Source organism: Struthio camelus, chromosome 6, assembly GCF_040807025.1.
Source record: "Struthio camelus isolate bStrCam1 chromosome 6, bStrCam1.hap1, whole genome shotgun sequence".
Taxonomy (NCBI): Eukaryota; Metazoa; Chordata; class Aves; order Struthioniformes; family Struthionidae; genus Struthio; species Struthio camelus.
Genome location: NC_090947.1, coordinates 5450170 through 5477234, shown reverse-complemented (window position 1 = coordinate 5477234; position 27065 = coordinate 5450170). Strand labels below are relative to the sequence as shown.

The following is a 27065-nucleotide window of genomic DNA, read 5'->3' as shown; positions in this document are numbered from 1 at the left end:
TCTGCTTCAAATCGTGAATTGAGAAAGAATTAAATAATTTAAAAAAATCAGTTGTTTTCCATATGGGCTAAACAATATTTCCTTTTCTTTGCCTCATTCTTAAAAGTGGATGAAATATTTTGAATAAACTGAGAACAGCTACTACAACAAAAACTTGAGAGAAATATTCAAGTTTTATATGGTCTTAGACAAAGCAGTTGAAGTTTGGCGAAGTTAAAAGCAGTTGAGAAATGGATTTTATAACAGAAATTGTCAGCCAGTTCTGATAACGGATGATGCTACCACCCTTGCGATGAGTAATAAGAATTAATGGTCAGTGTGTTGTTTAAAAGGAAAACATTGGAAATGTATTGTTCTGTTGCCTCTTTTCTTAACCTTTTGTAGGGTTTTTTAATACTTTCATCATCCTTTATATGACACATTCATGACCTTTAACAAATATTACTAAGAATAGCTTTAATTTAATGTCAGAAGGGTTTTGAATTTGCATAGGGGAGGTTTTGTTTAGACGTTTTAAAATACCTTCTCTGCCGAGGAAGCTTTTGTAGTCAGAGGGATCAAAGCAAATCTTCACTGCCAACCCATGCCTCCCACTCACACTCATTTGCAACTCTCATTGCTCTCTACCTCGAGCGTGCCTGATGTGCATTTTGCATTTGAAAATAGGAGAGTAAGGAGCACTGCCCTCATGTGAAAGGCTAGCTATCAGCATGTAATTATTGAAACCTTAAGTCATGCAAAAATCTCAGTGGCTAGAGGGAGTAGGAGGTGGTGCCAAAAAGTGACGTAATATGCTCAGAATGGGAATAGTCGCAGAGTACGAAGTAGAAAGGCCTCACTGCCGTGTTCATTTACATTATATTAGCGGAGTCCAAAAGGCAATTGAGTCTGTTCAGCTAGTCTGTTTCGATGAATTTGTAAGCTGTGCTGCAGAAAAGACTCCGTATGCAGTTTGTGCAAAATGAGTACAGTGGAAAAATTAGACATTCTTGAGGAGCTTCTCTAAAAAGAGATTTGATGACAACAAGGCACGATGGTTTCAAGATTGCGACATGCAGCCTAGAGACTTGATTCTGCAGCACAGTCAGCTGCAATTGATCCTTGCGCCCATGTTAATGGAATTTGGGTGAAAAACCCGTACAGTATATATGGCAAGATGCAGAAGGAGGGGAAAGCTGTCGACAGTTTAAGCAAGCTGGTAGTTCTCCGATTGAACTGTTAATTTGCTGGTGCTTATATACAGAAATGCCACACCAAAGACCCCCCCCCCCAAGCCTGCCACATGGTTTGGTTTGGCAAGATTAATTGCCAAGCCAATTGGCTGAGTTGGCAGCGCTAATCCTAGGTGTTTCCGGGAGGGTCACTGATAAATTTGTAATGTGCCTAGAGTCCCCTGATACAGATGAAGCCAGCTGTGATAAGGATATCATATAAATATGTAACCTCCTTCAGACTCTTTTTCTGGTTGGGGTGCATACAACAAAAACGGGAAAGCGGGGCAGGCTTACTGCAAGGGGTTTTGATGCTTAGATAATTTTTTCATCTTATCCTTGCAGAATATGCGCTTATCTCGTTGCCACCTTTTAATTCCCCAAGTGGCTGCTGGTTGACACAAGCTGTTTCTGAATGGGGGACAGGGTGCAAGATAACATGCTTGTGGTAGGATAATAATCAGCGATTGCAGTTATTCTGCTTAATCTCATGATAAGTCCTTTCCCGTAATAACAAACTAACATTTTATAAATGAGAGCTTTCTGCTCCCTTGATACAATATGTTTGGATGGATGCCTGCTTTCAAATTGAGCGCTCCTGGAAAGCATCATACTGAAAGTATAAGAAATGCAAGATAAATATCAAAGCTATTAGCTGTCACCTTTCTAGAAGAGAGACATTGTAAATGAACATGGCAAATACAAATACGTGCATTTCTCTAATTTTCTTTTATTTCTAGAAGCTCAGCTTTCATAAAGCCGCTCTTTTTTTTATATTAGAAACATACTTTTTTTTTTTTTAAATCTGTAAACATAACTTTTGAAAATGCCTACAGCAGATCTCTGTGTGGTTGAAAATTTGGTATCAGGAAAATGAGGAGGATTCTTTGCTATTTTTTTTTTTTTTTAATTTTTTACCACCCTCCCCCCCCCCAAAAAAAAAAAAAAAACAACTCAAGATGTAACTTTCACAAGCATCAAATCCATTATTGGAATTCAAAGACTACAAGGTGTATCATGACATTAAATATTAACTAACTTGAATAAAAATGGAGGTGATCAGTTTTAATAAATTATGTAGTTGTTTGTCAATGATACAAAAACTCAAGATTGCTTATTGCTTTAGTTTTATTTTATGAGGAGGTGAAGGTGTTGCTGGCTTTTTTTTTTTTTTTTTTGCCCTCCCCTAAGGGAGATAATTCATAAGCATTTTTCTTCTGTGTAGGTTGGAAGTGTCTGTCTTATATCTAGCCACAAATGACATTTCCACTGTAAGGCTAATGTGAGGTAGTTTTGTAGTTAATAATGTTCTTCTCCATGACATCTTATGTGCCCTTTATTTAAAGGTCTATTCTGAGTTTAAAAAACAAAAAGAACACAAAAGCCCCATGAACAAACAAACAGAAAATGCCCAAGCTTTTTTTTCCCCAGTAAGAGGCAGACGAATGTTATGAAGAAACTGCTATCCGTGTCACTGAAGGATGTGAGGGAGTCTCGCTTCTAGTTTTGGCACTTCTTGATGCCTTCTGCTGGGGCTGTTGGAAACAATGAAAACGGTGGCATAACATCTATGGAGAGAGGGAAAACAAAAGATAACCTAATATACCTGCCATGGCTTTACAAATAAATACATAAATAAAATGTCCAGATATGTCTGCTATCTTCAAGGTCATCCCATCTTGGTAACGGTTATAGGAAGCAACTTGGACAGGAAGTGGCGGACGGAAGGAAGAGGTAGGAACCGCGGCTTGTAATTTGCAAACCTCTTTTTATTCATAAGCTTAAGTCAGATTGAAAATATATAGCCAGCCATGTTAATAGCTGAGCAAACAGTTCCAGGATTGTTTTCCCTGACCATAAATCCAGGGCTGTCAAAGTCATTTTGGCAAGATTAATTTCAATTATCCAACTATAAATATGGTCAGAGATTCACAGCCTGATCTCTGATACGCAAATCACAGTGAACTTCATATATCTCATGTAAACACAGTCGGTTATTTAGTTTTACAGACATACGCTGTGGACTGTATGTTAAATGCAGAAATTATTATTTATGCTTTAAGCTTGAGAAATTATTTGCACCCAAGTCAGAGCATTCAGAATTAACGTGCAAGTTTTCGTCTCGAGTCTGTCCGTTTTATAGGCATTGGACAAGTTCTGTGTTTTTCTCTGGCTCCTTTCAGTAGTGAAAGCATGGTGGAAGCAGGCCACAGAGAAACATCGTTCTGTCCTGTGCTGGGGCAAACCTCAGGGTGAATACTTGTCTGGGAATTGGTGCCGTTGCTGCTTTCTGTTCCCTGATTTTTAACCTGTCATTTAGTTATTTTTATTCCTCTTCCTTTAACCCAGTAACGTTTGTCTAACTCCTTGAAATTTCTCCCATATTGGAAGCTGTGTTTTAAAATAAAAAATCTTAATTGTTTGGATCTTAAACTGCTCTTGTTCTTTTAAATATATTTTTGGTTTAGTCTTGGTGAAGAAGTTATTTAGGTTTGAATTACCAAGTTGGCTAGTAAAACTCGGGTTGTAATTGCTTTGTACCGTCGGAGCAATGTGAACAGACACAGGGTGTATCCTAACTTCTCCTGGCATCCTTTGTGTTTGTATTCAGTTTATTTTTCTTCCCTTTTCCTTATATAGTGGAAAGCTTTTAAATGAAATATTAAAGATCAGATTTGTAGTTTTTTACCACACCAAATGTAACTAATTTGGGGCTCTATAAATACCTCCTTTGGAGAAATTCATTAAGACTGTCTGCTTTCAAAATGGAGCCACGTCTTCACATCCTGAACCCAAACATCGTCAAAATACCCTTTCCCTGGGGGCTGCTTTCTGACTCCCTCCTCGGTGGGGCAGAAGCCACAAGGTGCTCCACCAGATCCATGTTAAATCGCTTCCGGTAAAAGTGGAGGCCTTTTACGAGGCCGGAGCCCAAGTCGCAAAATGCAGTATTATGCAAGAGTTCTATGTCACGTTTTTTAGGATGAAAGAAAGTCTAAAACCTAATATTACAATTCCCAGAGAGCCAATTGTAAAAAATCAGTTTTAAGATGTGAATTCTCAGGGCAGAAATGCTATCTAAAGCGTAACTGTTCAGCTCAGGGCAAAGCATGCCTTACTCTTCATATGTAGAAAAGAAGATGAATCTTCAAGTATAAAACTTACTCTTAAGGAAGTGTGCCCTGAACTCCGTAGTGTAAACTTACTTAAATCATATTACAGAGTTAGTACAAGACAGCAGGCATTGACAATAAGAAATGTTTAAAATAACGTATTTGCAAGTCTGAAAAATCAGACAAGTCTTACTTAATTCTCAGGGAATGCCTGATCTAGGTGATTTAATTATTTATGTTTGGTGAAACTAAGCAAAGAGGTGAAGTGCTTTACTCAAGGCCATATAGTGAGTTACTGTTGAAGCCATCTTCAGAAATACAACTCTTCGTTCCTTGGTACCATTAAAAAATGTCAAAATGAATTACCTTCAAACTTTCCTGCAGGGTGAGAAGAAATAAAATCAGAACTATGTTTTTATTAGTAATAGGTCATAAGAAACATATTATTTCCCCTATCATTTAAGCAGTGTAGTGCTAAAGCAGTGTTTTGGTGCTGAACTTTGCAGTTGCATAGCAATGTTCAAAGAATGCATACATACAGGAATTAAAAGCATCTGCAGTTAGCAGTATTACAAAGACTGTCAGCCATCGTGCTTCACAACAGAAATGAATCACTGTTGGGGATAAAGTAGAAACATTCCTCCATGGAATTGTAGCATTAAACATTACAGGAATTTTGGAGCTTCCCCCAAATGTCTGTATTGGTCATTGCTGGCCGCAGGTCTGGATAAATCAACGTTCTCTGTGCTTTTTACCGGAACTATCCGTAGCAATTTAGCCTGTACATGAGACGCATACTTGCATTTCTTACTAGTTATGACAAAATTTTTCAGTATCAGAAATATTTTGAACTCTCTCCCCCCCCCCCCCCCCCAAAGTTCTGGGGGGAAAAAAAAAAAGAAAAGTAAGAATTTTGCTTTCTGGTTTTGGTGCTCCTGATCTTGAAACACATAGCACTGTTTCTGGTTAAGGCAGGAGAACAAAACAAGTTACTACATTATTTTTAAAGGAGGGCATGGTAATTAGAGCCAGTTTCTGACATGTCTGAGTTCTCTTCTCTGTAAAATTTTCTAGAAGGCTAATCTGATATCTGCACTCAGATATCTATATCAGATTTCCATCTATTTTAAGAAAAGACACCAGAGAAAGTTGCACTTGATATACATGAAAGTATGTATACTCTTTTTTGGTATCTTAACAGTTTCCTTACTTTTATTATTTGAGCGCTTGACAGGGCTTGGAAAAATTCATTAGAGGGTCAGTTATGCTTTTGTTTCAGTTGCCTTCTGTCACCCCCAACGTATAGTTGGCTGCTGGATTCCTGCTGGCCGGCAGAAAGCTTTACTTGTGCTTGAACTACTAAAGTAATGTGATCTACTGTAGGTGGGATGCTTTTCTACCTGCCTTACCTCACTTGTCCAAATGCCAGCTAGTTCCTAAGCCCTATGTATTATGAAGGCAATGCTCAGGCTTCCTTCCGTCAAATCCTAACCAAACCAGCCAGCAGGTCCAGCAAACTTTGTACGCCTTGATCATAAAAAATGTAGAAGACCCTTTTTTTTGTTTTTTCCTCTTGTAGATGATGCACGAGCTGAATTCCTTGTCTTGCTTGCCACTGAGCCAGTGTTACAGCTATGGCTTCTGCCAAATATTGTTCGCATCTTGACAGAACGCTTCCCCTGTCCTACATCAAGTATTCAGATGCAAATAAACAGCACTCCAACACGTTTTAAGTGATAGTAGAGTTCTTCACCACATACCAGGCTCATTATCGAGTTCTTTTCTCTCTCATTTATGTCACATTCACTGAGAACTGGCAGTCTTTCCTTTACTCAACCCATTTTGCTAGAAACACTGTCTTACGCTGTCTCAACCAAAACAAAAATTAATTGTACCAATGGAGAGCAATTCATACAGCACTGGAAGCTGTCAGATATTATTACAGAATTCAGTGAAGACAACAGTTCATTAAAATGAAGTATTTCAGTCATCACAGTCATACCCTGTCGGCTCCAGTTAGTACAGATGTTACGTGCTCAGGGTGTGTGTGGTACCTCTTAAAGTGGTGCAATGGTCCCCAAAATCACAAACTGAGCTGCAATGCAAGTAATTGTGAATTGCTTCCCGCTTTTCTCTCCGGTGAATGAACAAGAGCAGGAATGTGCCTCGCCAGTCATAAGCAGGAGTACTTTGATAAGCGTATCCGCCTGAATATTAAACTGTTTTTAGCTGTTAGTGTCTGCTGGCTTGAAATTAGATGAGTTGGACACTTGATATCAAAATGAAAATCTGTTGTAATGGATGTCTTTGTACAATTTAAATTCAAGTTCCTCTGGCTCCCGGCAATCTTCAGAGGTGTTTGGGTCGGTGTGAGAGAAGTTTTGGGTTTTTTTGTTTTGGTTTGGTTCTAAGAGTTCAGACTTTGCATAAAATCTTGCGTAGTCAGATTATTTTTCTCCCAGGTGCTGGAAGTCTTGCCATCTATCGTGTGTGCCCTGTTAAAGCAAACAGCGTTCATCTTTGATTAGCTTCCGCTGGAACGCAAACACAAGTCACAGATCAACCCTTAAACAATGACTTCTTATCTATAGAAAAAGTCTCCTGGGTCTTCTATTGGAGTTGGAAGACACTGAATTTTCTTCATACCTTCTTCAAACATGAGTGAATATAATACAACCCAACAGTAGTTTCTCTTCTGAGATATAGTTTTCAAAAACCTCAGGGCTCATTTCAGTCTCAAATCTTAAATTTCTCAAAATGGCAGGACCATGTGGCTGTAATGTAATTTCTTTGGTGCCATTTGCAAATTCTTTTCCAGGATATACAGACTGGTAGCTAAAAAGCTTTTATATAAAGCTTTTTCCACGAGGTAGATGCCTTTAGGGCTATGAACTATTTACATAGCCAGCTCTGAAGCTTCTCATTAAAACACTGTTTTTTTCCTGTGTTAGTGGAGGGTGAGGATCAAGAGCTAGAGAGCTGAAATGTTGGCAACCTCCTTTCTGTGTTTCCAGTATTCAGAGCAAGTTTTCGGATGTGAATTTCGACACAATATCATGCAAAAATCTGGTTCTAGAGTGGCCAATGTCTCTCCCAGCGAGGAAGCGCTTACCCATCTGAAAGACAATTTTTATGCATCTATCTGCTGAACTCAGAGGGCTGCGAAGGGGTGGAACTGTTGGAAACCTATTAAATATGTATTAGAATTACCCAGATGATGCTAAAACACAATGAATTCCTTTATGTTTTAGTATCTCTTTCAATCATATTTCTCTCACAAAAACTAGATAATAGACAGAGTCTTACTACTGAGACTGCAGTAAAATGTCAAAGAAATTTGTGAATTATTTAATACAGAACAGATAGTCATGGATCATTTTGAGTTGCATAGAGGGCATGCCAGTTAGCTGCAGAGTGTGAAAATAGTTGAAATTATACTGGAATCTCTCCTCTGAAGTTATACCTCTCATCTACATAAACAAAAAAAAAAAAAAAAAAAAACACACACCTGTACTTGATCTTCTGCGGTTATGTTCTTTTATTTAAAAAGGTGATTTTCATAGATTTTCATATCAGTTGATTTGTTAATAATGTAAGTCTGTACTAACTGTATTAGGAAGGTTTAGATGAAAATAATGGCTTCAGCATGTGACATGCAATACTAGGATTAAAGTTAACAGCGCTGTGGGTTGACAGAAATCAAATTCTGGATGTGTGAATCTTTTACATGATTCTTAGCAGCTTATCAGTCATGCCTTGCCGATACTATGATTACATATTCGGCACCTACAACAAGAGTATAAGCTAAGATTTGAACTCTGTAACGACAGTTTTTTCGCACTCTATTGCTGGAGATGTATTTACCGCAAGCAGAAGAACCTGTCACAGCTTCTAGAAGTACAAGGGTTAAGGTCCTAACAACTGCCGATCTCTTAGCCTTCCTCTGGTCTTAGATGTTAAATATGCTGGGCTGGCTTTTTGGGGCCAGAACTCGAGATCTTGCTCACTGACCGTCTCAAAAATAGGCTTTTAAATAACGTGAGGAGCTCGTGGGGCATGCCCATACATAGAAAGCCAGTAGCTTTTGCATTGCAAGTTTGGCATCAAAATGAGGGTAAGGTTATCCCACCACAGTAGGTAGATCTCCTATGTCCTCCAACTGTAAAATGCCACGTTCGTAGAGAAGTTGCTATGTTTTCCACCCCTGTGGTGCTGACCACTGAAAACAGGCATGCTGCTAGATGTCCCAAACTGTTCTGATTTTCTATCAAATTGAAGTCAGATACTTTTCAAAAGGACTCAGAGGGACTATTTTCAAATTTGGTTTGGTCAGATCTGCCCACATTGAAAGCTGTTGGATGTTGTTTCCGTTGGTGCTCACAAGTGAGTAATTTGCTGATAATTTAAGTATTTTAAATTAACTCTTAATTAAAGCAGGAAATGGAAACCATATCCCTTTTCACTTGGGCACACACTCTGTAGTTTTGCTCATTAACTCTAAGAAAATTTAATTGCTATCTGTAAAACAGATTCAACAGGAGAAGTATTGCACCCCACCCCAGCACCTGGCAGTCAGGGCTCCCTCCCTGTGTGGCAGGGAACATAGATTCACATCTCTGAAAGGAGGAAGCTAATTTAGCCGTTCATGCTCTGTGTGTGAGTAGTTTCCTGGCTAAAAAGACCAAGCCAGTCCCATAGTTTGCTAGAACAGTTATGAAAAATGCATTGAACAAAAATGCAAGCACCTGTAGCCTAGGCCTGCAGGCCAGGCTTTTTATTCAGCCCTCCAGCAGCTGTGTACTGGAGAACCTGCAATGATACTGTTTCTGTTGTGGCTCTGTGTCTAAGAGCCCAGCAAATCCATTGTTCATCACATCTTCCCAAGTTCACAAAGCCATTGAAATAGTACTGCAGATCTACTTAAGACTGCCACCCACTCAAAATCCATTTTATTTGGACAAATAAACTCGGCGCTGAAGAAAACCAATTTAAAAACACACGGAAATTCGTTTTCGTCACTTTAATATTTAAGTGCTTATATTTATTGCATTTCAGCCATGTTGTACTGCTTTCGGAAAGGATTGGCTCATTTAATAGGTCTAAAGGAATTTCAGTCAAATTTAAAAGAAGGGAGAAAATAAACTAACACAGGACAAGAGTAGCACTGCTTTTTATGCAGTGAATTGCACAGTAGATTGTTTAATCTACACAGTAGATTAAACCCATCCATTAATATTCTGTGTAACTGCATGCTAATTTACAACAAGACAGTACTGGCCCAGGCTCTCTTGGTCCTCTACACTACTGTAACAGGCTGGGACTGTGCGTTTTAGACTGTAGCATTTTATTTGAAAAATGAGAAAGACTATGGTTCCTGGTTTGCAATACAATACTAAATAAAAAGGGGGCCTTTAACATTCACCTGTCATTGCTTTTTTGAGTTTTTGACTAGGTTTTTCTTTATCTGATGCTTTGGTAAAGGCGTTTTCTGTTTTACAGCAAAAAGAATAATAAGCCAGCTTCTAGTAGAATAGTTTGTGTTATGCATCTAGTTTGGCGCATAATGTGTTTGTATGCGTATGGTCAGCGAGCACGGAATTGCTGAAGTTCTGTGACATGTGCATTGAAAACTGTCAGTTACCTGTATTGCTTACCACGATTCTTCCTAAATACGGGTTGGGGGTGTGATATAAAGATGCCAGTCTAATCTCGGAGAAAGAATTTAAGAAGCTGGTGAAACTGAATTATGAAGCGGTACTGCTTTCTTTATCCTGTACTGGATTTCATTGCTGTACAGCAGGACCAGCAAATGGATTCTGAGGTAAACGAATGGGTTGATTTTTTTGTTTGTTTGTGTTTTGTTTTGTTTGGGTATCAGCTCGCAAAAACAAACAAATTACATTAAGTCACTTTTATAAACTCCTATCCTGTGGATGGATGGGACTTGCCTGGACTTCTGCTCCTCTCCCTCTATAGAACTTGTTGCGTTTGTTCCTTTCTCTCAGTAGTTTTATAACTTTTTTGCTTTTCCTTTCTGAAACATTGTGTTTTAGTAACAGTGAAAAAGCCAGGTTGTCCTTCATACACTTCAATATCAACTCTTAGCAACCAGAAGCCCTAAGCCTGCTCCTTGCCAGCTTCTGCCTGATGCTGGCAAAGCCACCTCCCAAGTTCTCCCCTACGGAGAGGTTAGCAGCGTGTCCTTCCTTCTTTTAAGAAGCCTGGAGGTTGTTTTCAAATCCATTGGAGTGGGCACGTTGTCACTTTTGAAAACCCCTGTAAGTATCTAACTGATTATTTAGGCGTCCAAGCACTTATAGAATCTGAGACTTATCAGGGAATTTTGAAAATCCCATCCTAAATTTGTATACGTTTCTACAAGATGAACTCAGAGTAAGCTTTGGCAAGTTATTTTAGACTTTTTTGTTACAGCTGTAGCGTTTTATTAAATGTGCTTTTAAATTCAGTTATAGACTTAAAAAGCTATTTCGTATTACATTTGTCAGTGTATTTTCACAAGAAATCGATCACATCAGTTTCAAAATAAGATATGGTGAATCTACAGAAAATATTCATTCCGGTATAGCATAGCAAGATTATATGGTCTTCTAGTGGGAAGATATACCTAAATGGAGCGTTTCAAAAATGATTCGAAAGAAATACCTCAAAAGTTCTTTTCAGGCAAGTTAGACTGTAGGAGCAAGCATCAGGATTTCTTCCTGCAATTTGCATAGAAAGGGCTGAACCAGCTTCTATCTTCAGAGCACATATATCAAGAATTTAGAAACATGGGATGTGAGGAAATATGGCAATATATAAACCTGCCTTTGTCCACTTTTCTCTCGGAAGCAGGAACCAGTATGATGTGACAGTCAAGTCCTGTCTCACTTTTTCACTTTTTTTTTTTAACTGGTATCCAAAACTGGATGAAAACGTTTTATATAGCTAGCCCCCTTCCTTGTCCCTTTCCTTATGCAGCAGATGAAGGAATTGTAAGAGGAGAGTAAGAATGGCACTAGATCAATCTGTTTCATAGAACTAGTCAGAATTTTTCAAAAAGTATTTTGTCTCCTATTTTTGTTTATGTCAATGCATTATAAAATGGGGTTTAAGATGATAATTCTTACCAGAGAATATCTTGAAAGCCTTTGAGGAGATAAGTCTTCATTTCAGAATATCTGTAATATGCTTTCAAATTTTATTTTTTGTTTTCATGTTTCTCATTTTATTTATCTTGCATTTATTTATCTTGCAAGTCAGTTGTTGTGCAGCCCATCATGACATGTGCTAACATAATCAAGTGAAAGAGTGAAATAAAAATGAAAAAGAAAAGAATGAGAGAAACAGCACAGAAATTCTCAGGGTGCTTAAAATACAACATAAAGCAGATCTGTGTATTGAGTTTAGATGGCTAACTTTTTCTGCAGTATTTTATATGAATAACAAGCCTAAAACTTGGGCTACAGTAACCTATTTGAGCAGAACAGGTCTGACATGAGCCTAAATATCCAAAGGGAAAAAAAAATTGGATCACATGGCAGGGGGATACTTCAAAGTAGATGTATTCTGTTACCTTTCAAAATCAACAGTAGTAAAATCTTGGGTGCATTAACAGGGAAATCTGGGTTTCGTTGCTCAAGGTTAGCCAGAAGAGGCACAAGTTTCACCTGTAAAGCTTTTGTGTAAAAGGAAAGGAAAAAGAACAAAAAGGGGCAGCTTCCGTATTGGCTTCAGAAGCGGGACATCAGTTAATGCTGATGTCAGCTGCTGTGAGAATTGAGGCTAACCCAGTGCCACCAGGGAGCGAGATATTGCTTTTTCCGCTGCAGAATTGCTGAGCAAAAAACATGCTCATACTAATTCTGCAGCACTTAATGCCGGCTTAAATGGTTTAGATCTATTTTATTATTTCTGAGATTGTGCTTATCTGATTATCTAGTACCCATATGCCTTGAGGGAATAGGAGATAATTGTTTAATAAAATAAGGCTGTGGTTTTCAATAAGGCCTAGTGGCTTCTGATGCTCCCATCTTTAGCTGTCCAACAAAAAAATCCCTTAAATAGGCTTGATTTGCAGAAAAGTGCTGAGCACTTAGAGGCAGAGTTAAAAAATAATATAGGCATCACAGTGTAGCTGCCTGAACCTGAGTGCACCTTGTCCCTGGATTACTGGCAGTAATCCTGAGGTAGGTGATTATGCCTCTGTCTCCTTTGTATTGTACAGAAGGCATCTCAGAGGAAAATTGGGTTCCAGTGCTTGTCCTAAGGACTGACATAGCGTTTTATTCAATAACTGTGAAATACTCATGCCGACCTGGGAGTGGGGACCACTTCAGGTCTTGTCACTTCGAGTGCCCTGGCTAGTAGTCTACAGAAATTCTGTTTTTCAGCTCACTGAAGTTTTCTGCGCTGTAGTCAGACTCAATAAAAAAGGTAGAAAGCAGTTGCAGCTGCGAACCAAGAGCTTAATAGATGTATGTTGAGAATTTCCTCGGGCAGAGGGAAGAACTGAACCTAAATCTTGAATTTTGAGTGAGGTTTCTAAGGTGTGGGCTAGTGCCCCAGGATAGCGGTGGGTACCGTTGCCGTTTGTGGGGCCCAAACTCTGTTGGGACGTGCTACAAACGCTCTGGGAATGGCTACTAAGTTGAGTTCCTTAGAAGAGCGTTAACAGATTTATTTCTGGTGTTTGCCTGAGTTCAGGGGTGAGAGAAATGACAAGTTGCTAAATACTGGAAGGGTAAAAATACTTTGGACTGTGCCCAGACAGTGAACTTTTAATGGTTATTTATAAGCAAGACTGGCGTTATTTATAGAACGATGGTGGTCCTTTACAAGGGCGTGTCCAGATGGAAGGTTTGCATGTAAATGCCTGTATCTGGTTCGTGTCCCACGCTTTCAAAGTCATTTTTCTTGATCTGAATCCAAACTTAGGAAAATAGGGCCCTTTTAAAATGCAAAATAATCAAAATTTGAAGTAATTTAAAACACAACTGACTTCTAAAAAAGCTAGACCAAAACCAAGATGCTTCGTTTTCAAATAAAGTAGCTGAAATAAATTATCGGAGTTGCTTTGGAGGCCGTTTCAATGGAAAATGAGCTTTTGCAACAGCTGTTGTCTTCCAGCTGAGAAAGCCTAGGGCCACCAGCAACCAGGTGTTGTCCAGGAAGATGTTAAAGAAACCTTGGCAGGATACAGAGTTCAACTGAATCTACATGGTAAAAGATAATAGCATGTTAACAGCGCCCAAATGCTTAAATAGCAGGAAGGCTGTGCACCGCTAATGCAGGTGGCGCAGCACGAGAACAGGAGAAGCCACATTTGTGTTTTGAGTTAGCGGTTTTCAGGCACTCTCGACCTGCCCGCTTTTGGTCCCCGTTCCTGCTGTCGGCCAGTTTTAACCATTACCTGGTGCTTAGGAAGATTGAGCCCCAAACTATTTGCTAACAGACTGGGCTGTGGAGCACTTGGCGTGTTTGCACTTGATAGAATGAGATCCAAAGTTAGGGGCTAGCCGAGCTCAGACTTTGACTCGCTTTCTTTCAGAGCTTTGCTAAAAGTGAGGCCTTGCAGTAAATACATGGGAAGGCGTAGGAGCATCCTGTGCGGGCGCAAAAGCCCACCTGATATCACAAGCGTTCCTTATGCGAGCAGGGCCAGAAAGGGGTGGCGATTCCTGTTCTACAGGGTGATGTGCGCCCACTAAACCTCTGGGGTTTTTCCCATTGATTTCAACGTGACTTGAAGCAGGGCTCATGATAGTTTTGCTGAGTTCTTGTGCATTGGTGTTAAGGTGAAGTTGCTGCTTTCAGTTCAGCTCCCCTCAAAATTAGAGGGGAAAAGGACTTTGCCAAATCTGAGAGAAGAAATTTGCACTCTGAGAAATGAGCTGCTGCAGCTTTTCAAAATGCGTGACAAATTTCTCAAGCGAGACGAAAGTGTGACAACTGATGATGACTAATGCCTTCTTAATTAAAAGTGATTTGAACCATTGCAGAGCGTCATTGTTTTAAGAACAGACGTGTCACGGTTAAAGACTCCTAAGTTTTCACGTTTCTCATGACAGAAGGCTGTTGCAGTATTTTACTGCAGACTTGTAAACTTGCTGAGTCAGCACAGTAACTCTTACGTTTATATGCCCAGAAAATATTGCTAAAACACTCATGTGGGGCTGCTTTCTTTCTTGGTTATCTCCTGTTGCCGAGCTGGTGGCAGAAGGGAAAGCAAAGAGGAAGGACAGGGAAGAATTTCACCCTGAAACTTATCAGTTAAGTCCCCGCTGCTGCAGGGATCTTTTTCCTTTTACATGCCCAATTTACTGTGCAGCAGACCAAAAGTGTGAGCTGTCAGCCTCCTGTGGGGATAAACCTGGATCCAGTGGTGTGCTGGACTGCCAGCGGTGGCAAACCCTGCGTTGCCTCCCCTGGGAGTGGCAGTGAAACGCCGTGCTGGCAGGCTTCACCTGAGCTCAAAGGCGGCTCCGCTAGGAGCGGCCACCGGAGCCTTTCATACTTAAATCCCAGTTCTACTCGCTCTGCGTTTGACAGTTTAAAGCATCTGAAAACAGTAGTGTAAAATGATTTCACTTCTAAGATGACGTAACTCAGGACTAGGCTCTGCGCACTGAGCCTTGCCAGGGAAACCCTGATTTACCCAAAGCCCCTTTCAAAGCAGGGGACTGGCTGCTTGCTTTGCAGGGTGCTCATAAGAGATTGTGAAAATTCAAATAGTCCCCGAGGGCTGAGTATTAAGGTAAATTTCCCATAGAAAGATTTAGTTGATGTTTTCTTTCTAAACATTTATAAATATCAGAGAAGCAATTTCTGTATTTTCGCAAAAATAATAATAGTGTATACTTCACAGCACTTCATTTTCAAAGTCGATATTTAGAAAGAGGGCAGAAATAAATATTCAGAATTTGAAGATAAGTAACAACTGAGTAGCTCATATTGACAGTATCATATGTTCATATATCTTTTCAAAGACAAATGTGCTTTATAAATAAAGTGTCCCCACATGTCAATGTCTTATAAAATGTGTTACGTTTAGTGACATAATGGGTCAAGAAAAAAAAAAATTGTCATAAACGATGGTAGGCCCTTTTTACTGATATACTGGTAGCTTTATATTCTTGATATGAATAATTGGATGTGTCATATGTGAAGCTACCTAGAAATAAAATAGAGGTCATAAAATGTAAAGACATGATAGGATGCATTTATAACAGCATAAAACAAGCTGGCATTTTAATGTCTTAAGCCAGCCCATTTGCTATACTTGTCCATTGATCTTGGCTAGGAAAGCTCTGCACCTAATTTAAACACATTTCGGAGATAAAGCCGTATAATGAGAAAGTGATAGGATTTGTTTTTGTTAGAAGTATTTTCCTTTTAACTGCTACAATTTTATCAGTATAGAACGATCAGAGACTGATCGGGGTGTGACCTTACAAAACTTCCTGAGAAGTGTTGCGCGCACGTTCATAGCGGGTGGCTCTGGTGCAATTTCCCTTGACATTTTATTTAACGGTAATTGCAGTTCACATAGTAGAACGTTATTCAACAGATAAAAAAGCAAGGTTTGGTTTATGTTTGTTCCATGGGACAATCTGAGAAAGTAGTGGTTGGAAAAGGTGATACAGTTTGTGAGGGTTAGCACATTTGAGGTATTTCTGTGGCATGTGAAAGGTGGTTGGCAAAGGCCCTAACTCGAAGCACGTCCTTAAAATCCCATTAATTTCAATTGGTACTTTTAATTACCTTTCTAGAAAGGAGATTTAATATGGCACCGCAATAAAGTAAGTAACCGTGAATGAGTAATCGTTAAAGTGCTATCAGTACCTCCCCTATTTTTCCAACTACAGCAGAGCATAGAAGCCACATGCGTAAAAGAACTAAGGTGGCAGAGATTTTCACATAACTGCAAGTAAGCATGTTTTCTGATTGCTTTTTTCTTTTTTTTCCTAAAAAAAAATCCTTTTTAAATAGCAAAACTATTGGCAAAGTATCATCTCATGTGTCACTCTGGTTTGCTGTGTGCCTTTGGAAACGAGCATTAAGCCGATTGGAGCACTGCAGGCTCTCCAGTGCTTTGCACCCTGGATCGCCTTTAGCAGTAAATATGTACCAGGCAGTTGTAAAACGTTACCATCAGGGAGCAGCAGCTCGGAAGTCTCCGTTCTTGTGGGTTTGGACTCGGTTTTAACCCCTTCTGTGCAGATAGGAGAGTACAGAGGGTAGAAGAAATCTGCTCGCTATTTGTATTTTCTTTTCTATTATTATACAGTTGACAAAATGCCTAACTAGTGTATTGGCTGGCTGATACTGTGCATTAGTGCAGAGACGCCAATCTGTTAATATTCAGTGAAGTCATAAGTGGAAACATCTCCTGTCTTGTGTTTTCAAGGCAGTTTTTCCAAAAGTACACCTTTGGATTTCAGTAGTGCATTCTGGAATGTGATTCTGAGAAGTCCAGTGTGAAAATTTAGCAAGTAAAAATTTTCCATTGTTGCTGAGCTAGCCATATTGATAATGGTGTGATTAATTAAAGTGCCAACATTCACGATGGAGATGTGTTACTTAGAGATGTAACAGGCTGTCCATATTTGAACCAGTTCAGAAATAATCTAAACCTGTTGAGGTAAAATAAAGGCTGGTTTATTGAAGCCCGTCATTACTTTTATCTGTACTTAAGGGAAGGGAAATTGACTTTGTAGAGAAAACGAGGGCGTTGAGGATGGTCCGTCATGAGGCAAGAAAATGTGTTAAGTAATGTGTTTCCTTGAAAAAGTAGCGATAACCCGGGAAAAGGATGGGGTTTGGAATCAGTGTCCAGGAATAGATTCACAGTGTAGTCTGCAAATTCGGAATTACTGAGCAGTATTTCTACCGTGGCATCATATATTCAGGTCCTCCTCCTTTTTTCTGGGCTTGAGGAACAAGAGTATTACAAATCCCTAACCTGCTATTCATGGATGAATCTCTCTCTGTTTCCTGAACTAAAATTTTCAGGGACAGTTAAGTTTATATCTGTGAGCTGTATTCACAATGAGCCAAGATGATTAGACAATGCTATTGCCTTAGAATTATGCTATTGTAGATCCTCTTGAGCCGTTGGGTAGAGCTGAGAGTTCCCCTGAAGAACAGGGGATCCTTTCTATCAAATTCTTCTTTGTGAAAATAGGACGTCTAAATGAAGTGTTACCCTTGCCCAGTAGAAGATAGCTCCTACACAAGACACCGGCTTGCCAAAACTATATCTCAGCTGGAAGAGAAGACGAGTTTATTTTTAGGTAGCAGTAGGAGGGTCTCAGAAGCATCAGCCAGTCAGTTACCAGAGTGGTAAATTAAATCTCAAGAGCCAGAGCTCGCTCCTCAGTACGCAATGATAGGGAGGGGGCAAGGCAAGAGCGAGGCAACGGCGGCGGCAGGTCGGAGTGTTTGTGTTCCTGATGGAAAAGTACAAATCATTTGCTTCCCTTCTGCTGCTGTCATGGTCCATAACTTCAGTCCATTTTCACCTTGCCAAGGGATTCTGAATGGGCCTTCTGGCTTTGGCACCTAATTAATCTCTCGCAAGCCTTTTCTTGCAGCCTGCCTGCCTGGGATGGCCCGTATCTCATGTCAGGGACTTATGAACAAAATACTTTTTTATTTTTTTTTGCTTCCTTTTTCCATGCTCTTTTAGTCCAAAGCCCCATAAGCAGCTGAAGATGATATCTCCTCCCACTTTTGACAAAGGTATATACTCGTCCTTTTATTATAGGAAAGGATCCCCTTTTCCTCTAGCAGAGCACTGTTAAAGCACTGTAAAGCTGTTGATGTTCTCAAAAGTGAGTAGGAAGTGTCCACAAAAGTACGTGACAGGTTTTTGAGTATCAGAAAATATTCAGGTCCTTCTCTCTTCAAGTTGGATTTATTTACAGAGTGAAGTAAGCATGCAAAAATTATTGGTCACTTTAAAAAAAAAAATGGCCTACCTATACACAAATAAAAGTATATGATCCGAGATGAAAAAGGCATGTTCTGTGGTGTAAAGCATTACCATGAGACTGTGAAACAAAAAGTTATTCTACTGAAGTTATTTTATTGTCATATATCAAGCGATCAGCTATACTGTGCGCTGAGCTCTAACAGCCAGAGTCCTTTATGAATAGTTTAACATGAGTCCTGGTGATGAAATAACACCGGTACTCTAAATAACAGATAATGCCAAATAGTATAATGTATTATCGATAATAGAAAAAACATAGATTCTGCAAAATGATACATGTAGAATCTAGTATTTCTTTGAAATGTATTTCCTTGGTAATATTTCTACTCAGAAGCAACTTATCTCCCTCCTGCTGCGTCTTCTGTGGGGTCGAGCTGGGTGTTCCAGCTCAGAGCAGCAGACACGTTCCAGGCTGGGAAAGGGAAAGGGATTGAAAGATGCCTGAGAACTCGGCTTTGTTAGATCAGGCATCAAGGAGAGTGTCCGTCAAAACTCTTGGCCTCTCCTGGCCTGGATCTGATCTTCAGTGCTGTTAATACAAAACCTCCAAGAGCGCTCTGATTTTTCTGGTGACGTGCAGGCAGGAGGGAGAGGAGGAAAAAAATCAAGCCTTTAATTCCCTCTGCTGACAACTTCTTTAATAAAATCCTGTAGGAAATTCTCAGTTAATAGTCACCCGATAATCTAATTTGCAAGCCCAAATGATATATTCGGCAGCCAGCCCGGGGGAGGTGTGTTTCTGCTATCAAAATCACTTGAGCAAGGAATAAAATTCTGAGCTATCACTGAAAACTGTGGTAATTTATGATGGGCTGTTGGTTTTTATTTTTTCCTCCTATTTGCATCAGTTGAACAAAGAAGATGGAACTGCTACTGCCTTTACTCTAATGAGGTTTTTCCATGGTATGCTCACCGACCTGTATGTTCTCACAGGCTGGAATAGTACAAACACTGCAAACTGGATGATCTTTCATCTATAAGATACCAAATGAAATCAAAGATTCAAACGTATCAGCACATGCGAGTCTTGTATACAGCCACGAGTGGTGGTGAATGTCCTTTCCTTTCAAGCCCTCTCCCCTCTTGGTTTGCTTGTGCAGGAGTTAAGCCTTTGCCATTCTCTTTAGTTTGGATAATCAGATTTCTTGTGACCATCTGTCCTGTCCTTGCGAATCATCCTTGGGGTCTTCCCTGTGCTCTGCTGGACTCCAGTTCAGGGAACATGGCTTCTGTGGCGCACATGCAGAAAACAAGACAGAAGGCAAAAAGCTTTTTATAAGCTCACTGCTATATAGCCAATTTTGGTCCGTTTGGTGAGAACGGATGCTCTGCAGCAGAATCACAGTCATCTGTGTCACTTCCAAGAGGAAAAGGTTCTCGGCTCGTGCCCCATCCCTTGCAAGTTCAGACCCTGAACTAAGACGAATCAGTAGTGTTGTCTCAGAAGTAAGCTCATTAAAAGATAAGAGAACCAAACAAAAACCACTGGGGTATTACTGCCGAGCTAATCAGCTAGCCGAAGGCAGGACAACCACCTGACACTCTCCTTGTTAGTCCTTCCCTCGCTTCCATCCTTTAAACCCCACTTTCTTTTTGCCTTCCCACCCTAGCCTGCATTGTTGGGAAGTAAACGCTAGGTGGATGCATGAAGCTGGCCCCGCGTTATCGTCAGTGAATGGAGTTTCGTAGTACTGAAGAAGGAAAAAAACCCTGCAGACTTGCTCTGGATTTCACGCGGAGTGTTTTTCTTCAGCGCTTTGAGTTCACGATGTTGACAATGGTTTAAGTTGTGCCATTTCAACAAGAGAATGGACTTATCTCTCAAAACATATAGGGTACCTGCTTCATATCTTAATCAGATCTTTCCATGGAAAGTATCTCATTTTTCAAATAATGGAGAAGTGGCTGCTTTGAGTTTTTCTTATTCGTAGACCTTCAGTGTCATTTGTAATGTCGGTAAGGTTCTGATGAGTTTCTCTCTTTTTTTCATTTATTTATTTTTAAGAGACAAAAGTTTGTAGGAAGCGATAATACATGACTGAAAAAAAGCAGGTGCGAATTCCCTGCATGAGGTTTGACAAAGAATCTCCAAAGAATTACCTTTACGTGGTATCCAGTTCAGTTAATCAGTCTGCTGATCTAAGAGGCTTCACCCTCATCCGTACCCCCCTCCAGGGTAGCCCTTTAGTGATGAAGAGCAGTCAGTCTTCAGCTCTGAAAATAATAACTGGGAAAGACACATGAAATTTGTTGTTACCTTACCTAAGCTTGTCCTGCCTGTTCTTGCTATCCTGAATGTCGAGTGCTATATTTCTGTTACTGTTTTCTTTTGTAGTGAGAGATGCCGACGCACTCTGCATGGCCATAAGGATTCAGTCAATAGCATTGAGTTTCTTCCGTTCTCCAACACTGTTCTCACTAGCTCTGCTGACAAGACTTTATCCCTCTGGGATGCCAGAATGGTAAGTAAGCAGTCTGTGTTTCGGTCTCTCTTCAGTTCAAGCAAGATAATGATGTGTATTATGGGAGAAAAATGAGAGCCAGTATAAAATTGAAACAGAATATCAGAATGATTTGGCAATGGAGTATTAACAGAGCTATTATCCAGCAACCAAAAGTGAAACATTTCGTGGACTCCTGAGAAGCCTAAGTCCTCACAGTGCAACCACTGGACGTACGCCTAGATCACTGAATAAGCAGGTAGGCTTAGCCTGGTGGTGGTGGGTTTAGCAATTGGTGCTCTGGATTTGGAAGACTGCATTGCTGCACACTGTGCTGAATCAATTTGAGGGACAGAGCAGCTGCAGGTAGGTTTTCTGTGGCTCCTTTTGTACATGCTGGCATGTGCCTTAGGTTAGGTACAAAGAAATGAGGAAATACGGCACAGGAGAAAAACAAGCTGCAATAACAGATCTAATGTGTTTATTTTTCCTTTAGAAGGGATTCTCTCCAGACCTCCTTGCTGGTTTCTTGTGAATTATGTATTGTTTTCTCCAAAATATATCACTGTAGGTGGTGTCAGGAACTCTGCATCTTTTCCTCTGTTCTTCTCTGCCTTCATTCTTTGGTACAGGTATGAATGGATCGCTCAGCATTAATAGGGTAGTATGCTGCAGACTGTATTTGTCCCTGCTGCTTTGCAGGCCAGTTATGTAAATCCCACTCAAGTAGAATACAAGAACAAGGGAAGAGGATTTTTTTTTTCTCTCATCAGAAAATTCAATAGTTATTGCTGCTGTTGAAGGCACATAGCAACTCATACAGCAAATTTGGAGATTCTCTAGGTGCCGTTTCAGTTGGTATTACGGTCACCTTTGCGTTTCTCTAATCGTGCACGGGTACCAGATTCAAGCCCGGAATAGAGCAGGCTGTATTCACGCGAGGGATTTGAGAGGAGGGAGGCAAAGAGCTATGGCTGTGTATTAATAGACATTGTCATCAGAGCTATACAAACACAGAATGAGAAAAACTGACAGGAGAACGGCAGTGGAGCGTTTGAGATGCTCATTAGGCAATTTCTATTTATGAATCTTAGAAACAGACCGAATAGCAGGTCATTTAATAATAATCTTGGGCATAAAGCACAAGTTAAAATGAAGCCAATCAAGACTCATTATTCTTAAATGTGTTGGTTTGTAAGAACTTTTGATAGCCAAATGTGAATAATTCAAAAAGAGATCAAATACTGAAATACAAACAAAAGTGGAAACTTGGTGGAAAAATAGGCTTCTGCTTTGTTTTATTTTCCATAAATTCTGGACGGAAGTTTATCATCCAAGTGTGTGTCCAGTGATCTCATGTTCGAAGCAGATTAATAAATACAAAAGGGTTTTTCTGTGATAAATTTATGGCAAAAGCCTGCTCAGTTTTGATTACCCATCACCGTTTTCAGCAGTGGGTAATTTTGCAAAGGTAGAAAAGATCTTTAGTGCAAACAGAACATCGTGTATGGCATTTTGCTTTGTATTTCTTATTCTGAATAGCTTCCCCGTTCATTAGGAAATCTTGCAAATTTCAGATACATGCCCACACTGAAATATCACTTGAAGTGCTGAAATCACTGTGAAGATGCTATCTCCCTCTAAATTTTGAATGATATTAAATGTTCCCTCCAGAAAGAAGTTGAATGATTTTCTCCCATTAATTTGAAACAGAATATTTTCTCACCTCGGTGAGATCAATTAGCATTAAGGAGTGCATTTAAAGATAATTCTAATGAAACATGAAAATCATACTCTGGTTTGTTTTCTCATAAATTACGTTCATATTATTAATCACATCTTGCTCGTCAATCATTAACTTTAGTCAACTCTTTATTATTAAAGAGAATGGATACAGAGAACTGTAAGTCAAAGCTGTGCAAGTTGAATGGACGATGAGCTCTGGAGTGGAGGCAGAATGGAGCCATAAATCTTTGTAGTTACTAAGCTGAAGCTGTAACGCTGCCTTCAGACTTTGAAAGTACATGACTTTTTTTTTTTCTAGATAACATAGAGTCAGACTGAATAGTTCAAGAAAATCTATAACACATTCGCAGTGATTTTTAAAACAAAAATGTACGTTGCTTGTAGGGAAATGAGAACACCGAAAAACAAACAATGTTTAGATGATTATGATTCTTTCCAAACATCTGGGAAGAAATACTGAATAGGGGTTGGATTTGGGTTGGAATTATCCTAACACTGTGCCAGACTCCCAGTAGGTCGGATGTTTGCAAGGCTGCAATTCATTGGTCGGAATTTCTTGCCAGTAAAGCTGGTGGTTCTCGTGCCAGATAAGCTGTTGAATTTATTTCTCTTTATGCCAGTTTCGTAGAAAGACAAGCGTGTTCTGGCTTTCCACCAGAATATTTTCTTGCTGACACATCAGAGTGAGTGTCCCGACTCATGAATTGCAAAGTCTCTGTCCAATGATAAATGTGAGAGGTGTAAAAGAACATGAGATCCCAAGAGTTACGGGTTCACCTGCCTGGGTTAATTCTTCTTGTGATAAGCCGTCTGCCATTCCTCTGTATCTCCCACACGCTGCTGAGTAATTTCTTGAGGCTAGTCAAATTTGTCTGGATAACATTTGAACCAAACTGTGAATCTTTGCTCTTTCTCCGACAGACAAAATGCCAAATAGTAAAATCCTTAAATAAAAAAAAGTGTTCACGTTTTTCATTCTGCGCGATTGAAATTTGCTGATTTAGTAGCTGTCTCATCTGCTTTCTGATTTTTGAAATACTAGATTCTCCAACTGGAGATTTCTGGTTTTGAAGACGTTGTGCAGTCCCTGTCGTTTAGAAGCCAGCATTAACTAATAATGTCCTAAGGAGCATGTCTGACTAGGATTTGGGAAGACTTGCATATGTACTTAGCTGAACTATCCCATTCATGTTAGCGATGCTATTCACATGAATAAGGTTCAGCCCGTGCCTAGCTCTTTGCAAAGTTAGGTTCCTACAATGCTCTGTTTTTCTTTTTGATTCTGTGAAATACTAAGCATACGAGATGTTGTTCGTAGTTGTTGTCCATTTTGGACTCTCCTGATCACTGATAGGCAACTCCTCTACTTTATTTTATTTTTATTTTATTTTTACCTATCTAGGATATATTTCTGACGTTATCATGTCCTCTGCAATGCAGCTTGGCAATTTAAGGCAAGAGCCTCACATTTTTTGTACGTTGCTTTTGCAGCAGGCTGCTGGCATATAACACAAACAATCCCAGTCGTACCCTGCTATCAAAGTAAAGTCCCTGACATCCATACAGGAAGGCATCAAGCATGTCAGGCTGTTTACTGTTTGGGTCAAAGATGGCTTAGATAGAGGTAAGACAGCTCAGCAGAACAGCGACTAGTTCTGCGTATCAGTTTTTATCGTTGATGGTAATTTGTGGGCTGAACAGCACAATCAAAAGTTAGAAGCCCCAAGGTAGTGTGGTGATCTTTGATAAACGTTGTACACAACAATCTCGGCAGAAAAGGGAAAAAAATGGCATGAGGTTGTCTAAAACCCTGGGTTTTGCTTTATTTTTGCATTACCCTGAAAGTCAAGCTGCTCGAACGCACTCTGCCTGCCCCCGCGCCCAGGGCAGTTAGGCCTTAACCCACTTACTCCTTGGTTCAGAGGCTTTAGCAGAGTGACCATTACTGCTAAATTCATTTCAGATATGTCCACTATCTTTTCATGATGTTTTTTACCATCAATTTGTGTAAGAGCTGCACACTGGAAAAGAAAAATAATCTCAGGATATGGTTTGTGGTTGATCTTAGCATTTTATGCTGCCAGGAAGACTTCCAAAGGCAAACAAAAGACATACACGAGCCTATGGTCTGGGCCCACAATTCCCAAATTAACAGAGTGGCTAGAAAAGAAATAGCAGAATTTAAATGGCTAAAAACAGCTTATATCTTTCGCCACCTAGCCTAGGAAGCAACGCTTTTGTCATTCTCGGGGGAAGGCTGCTCGCTTGCTATGTGTAAGGGAATGTGGATGCTCAGAAGTAGTGGTACTGCTGTAACAAGCCTGGAACAAGCTTGCGTGGAGTCCTCAGAAGAGTGGCCAGCAACAGGATCGTGAAAAAGATGTACATTTAAAGCCTACCAATCATTTAAGAGTAGTGGCTATTGAAAAGGTTTTCAGTAGTTGGAATGTATTTGGGAACCCCTAGAGCTTTGTAGGGATGCTGCCCATCTGTGGTGGGGGCTTTTATACCTGTGTTCTTTTGGCTTCATGGAGTGGACATTCACCAGCCAAATTCAGGAAAAATGTCACAGTGTGTTTAAATAGCATGCATATGACACGGGCCCAGTACAGCCACAGGGAGTTATTTTGAAATCTAATCCAGTTCTCTTTACGTTTGTTGGCCTAGTCTGCTTGATTTCTTTCCGAGTAAACACCTTAGAGATAAAATTATCAGTCAGAGTTTCCTCCGAGTACTGGATTGTCAGTTTTATTCGAACCCTTTGAACTCATGAGAAACGAATTCAAGAGCTGAGTGGTTATACAGGATGTGTCATTTAAAAAGTCTTTGACAGGCAGTTTATGGTTCAAGTCAAGCCTCTTCAAAAATAGGTCAGAGATTGAAGTTGTCACCACTGAAGATGAAGACTTCCGTAAGAAATCTCAGTCTCTTAGTACAATTGGTTCATTGTGCAGTAAATACGGGACACAAAAGGAGAAGTCCAGTACCAGGTATGAAGTGGTAACAAATTTTATATTCTTGATTTTGTTCTATGTATTTGTAAATAACGGGTTTGTATTTTAAAACTCCCTGTCTTAACATGAAAGGGAATTTATGAGACGCTGTAAAATTTGATATAAAGAACAAGTAGCTACAGATAAGGATAGTCTTTCCTGCAAGAAGTAATATCACAGAACACAAGTAAACACATAAAACTTGGAGGTTTATATTACACGTGGTTGGGATGCTTTCGTAGAGACTTAGTGCCTGTTTTTTCAAAACCAAAAATATTAGTAACGAAAAATATACTTTGCTTTCTTTTTAATCTTGAAAAATGTTTGGGAAAGGCTGGTGTGCCTACTGGCTTTTTAAAAAAAGGCTAAATTTGACTTGCCTCCAAAACAACTTTTATGAGAAAGTCCAATTCAAATACACTTTGCAGTTCGGGTCAATTGGCCCAGATGCAGGCAGAGAAATATTCTATGTTCTTGTTTAGTTTATTTTCTTCCTCTAAGCCAGGAAAACCATTACCCTTCAAAATCTATTTGGCTGCTGTCCCAAGAATAACCCCAAAGTGGAATTGTAACTCAGCCTGTTTTATGTTCGGCTTTCCATTCCTGACTTGTCCCTCCTCCTTCTTGCCTCCCTGACTTTGTTCCCAAATCAAACCGTTAAAATCCAAAGTTTAACAAACTGTGTAATCAGTTGACCTCATGGGCTTTTTTCTCCATTAAACTAGGTTTAAATTAGACTGTAAGCCTTTCAAATCTGATGAGTTACCTTGTTCTGTAAAGCTCCAGGTGAATTAGTGGCTCTTAAGAGGTTATAATTATAATATTATTAAGTTATTCCTGTTCATTGACATGCTAGGGCCTGTCCATTGGACTTCAGAGTCTCTCTGCAAACAGAAGGCATCCCCTTTAAGACCTTGTCTCCCTGTGCCTCCTCTTCATTCTCACGAAAAGCTACATTCTTCACTCATTGCAAAGAGAAACCTTTGAGAAGACAGTTCTGTAGTTTAGTTTCCAGCTTGACCCCTAATTCACGTGAAATTTTTTAAATGGCTTTCTCTCGGCGGAGATGTAGTTATGTAGTTTGATTAAAATAACGCCACCTTTTCATCATGACGTAGAGCTGCAGGCTGCTCCGGGGCCGAACGCGTCCCATTTCTGCGCAGCTGTATCTCCCTGGGAGCGATGCCTGTGTTTCCTCCCCTGACTCGAAACGCCCTTGTGCCCTCCCACCAAGGCTTCTCACAGCACAGCCTTGGCCCAGTTTTACCTTGCGGCGAATCTTAGAGCAGGTTTTGGCTCCCGGCTCACATCAGTGCCTTTCCCATGGTGAACATGGTCCTCAGGTGACTTCTCCAGCGAGCTACAGCTGTCCCTGGCTTCAAAAACCTATGTTCTGCCAAGCTCACTGATATCCTAGCACGTCAGACCGCTTGCCTCCCTCCCTCCTTAGCCGATCCTTTGCGGCCACCCTTCCCTTCAGCAAGTTTTTCTGCTTTTGATCAACGTTTCTCTTCTGCTTCAAGGCGATCTCTTATCCATTTCCTTGGTATTATGTAGGATGGTTCCTC

General features: G+C 40.0%; 1 protein-coding gene across 5 annotated transcripts in view; it reads left to right on the top strand.

Moving 5' to 3' along the window:
• SPAG16 (sperm associated antigen 16) overlaps positions 1-27065 on the top strand; it is a 405835-nt gene that overhangs the window by 232801 nt on the left and 145969 nt on the right. For all 5 annotated transcript variants that reach the window (XR_011141788.1, XM_068947881.1, XM_068947882.1 and 2 more), the window contains one exon: positions 20653-20779. Coding sequence is in view for 4 of the 5 variants with exons in the window: in XM_068947881.1 (XP_068803982.1) it covers positions 20653-20779 (127 nt within the window). In the remaining variant the exon portion in view is untranslated. The remainder of the gene's footprint in view (positions 1-20652; positions 20780-27065) is intronic.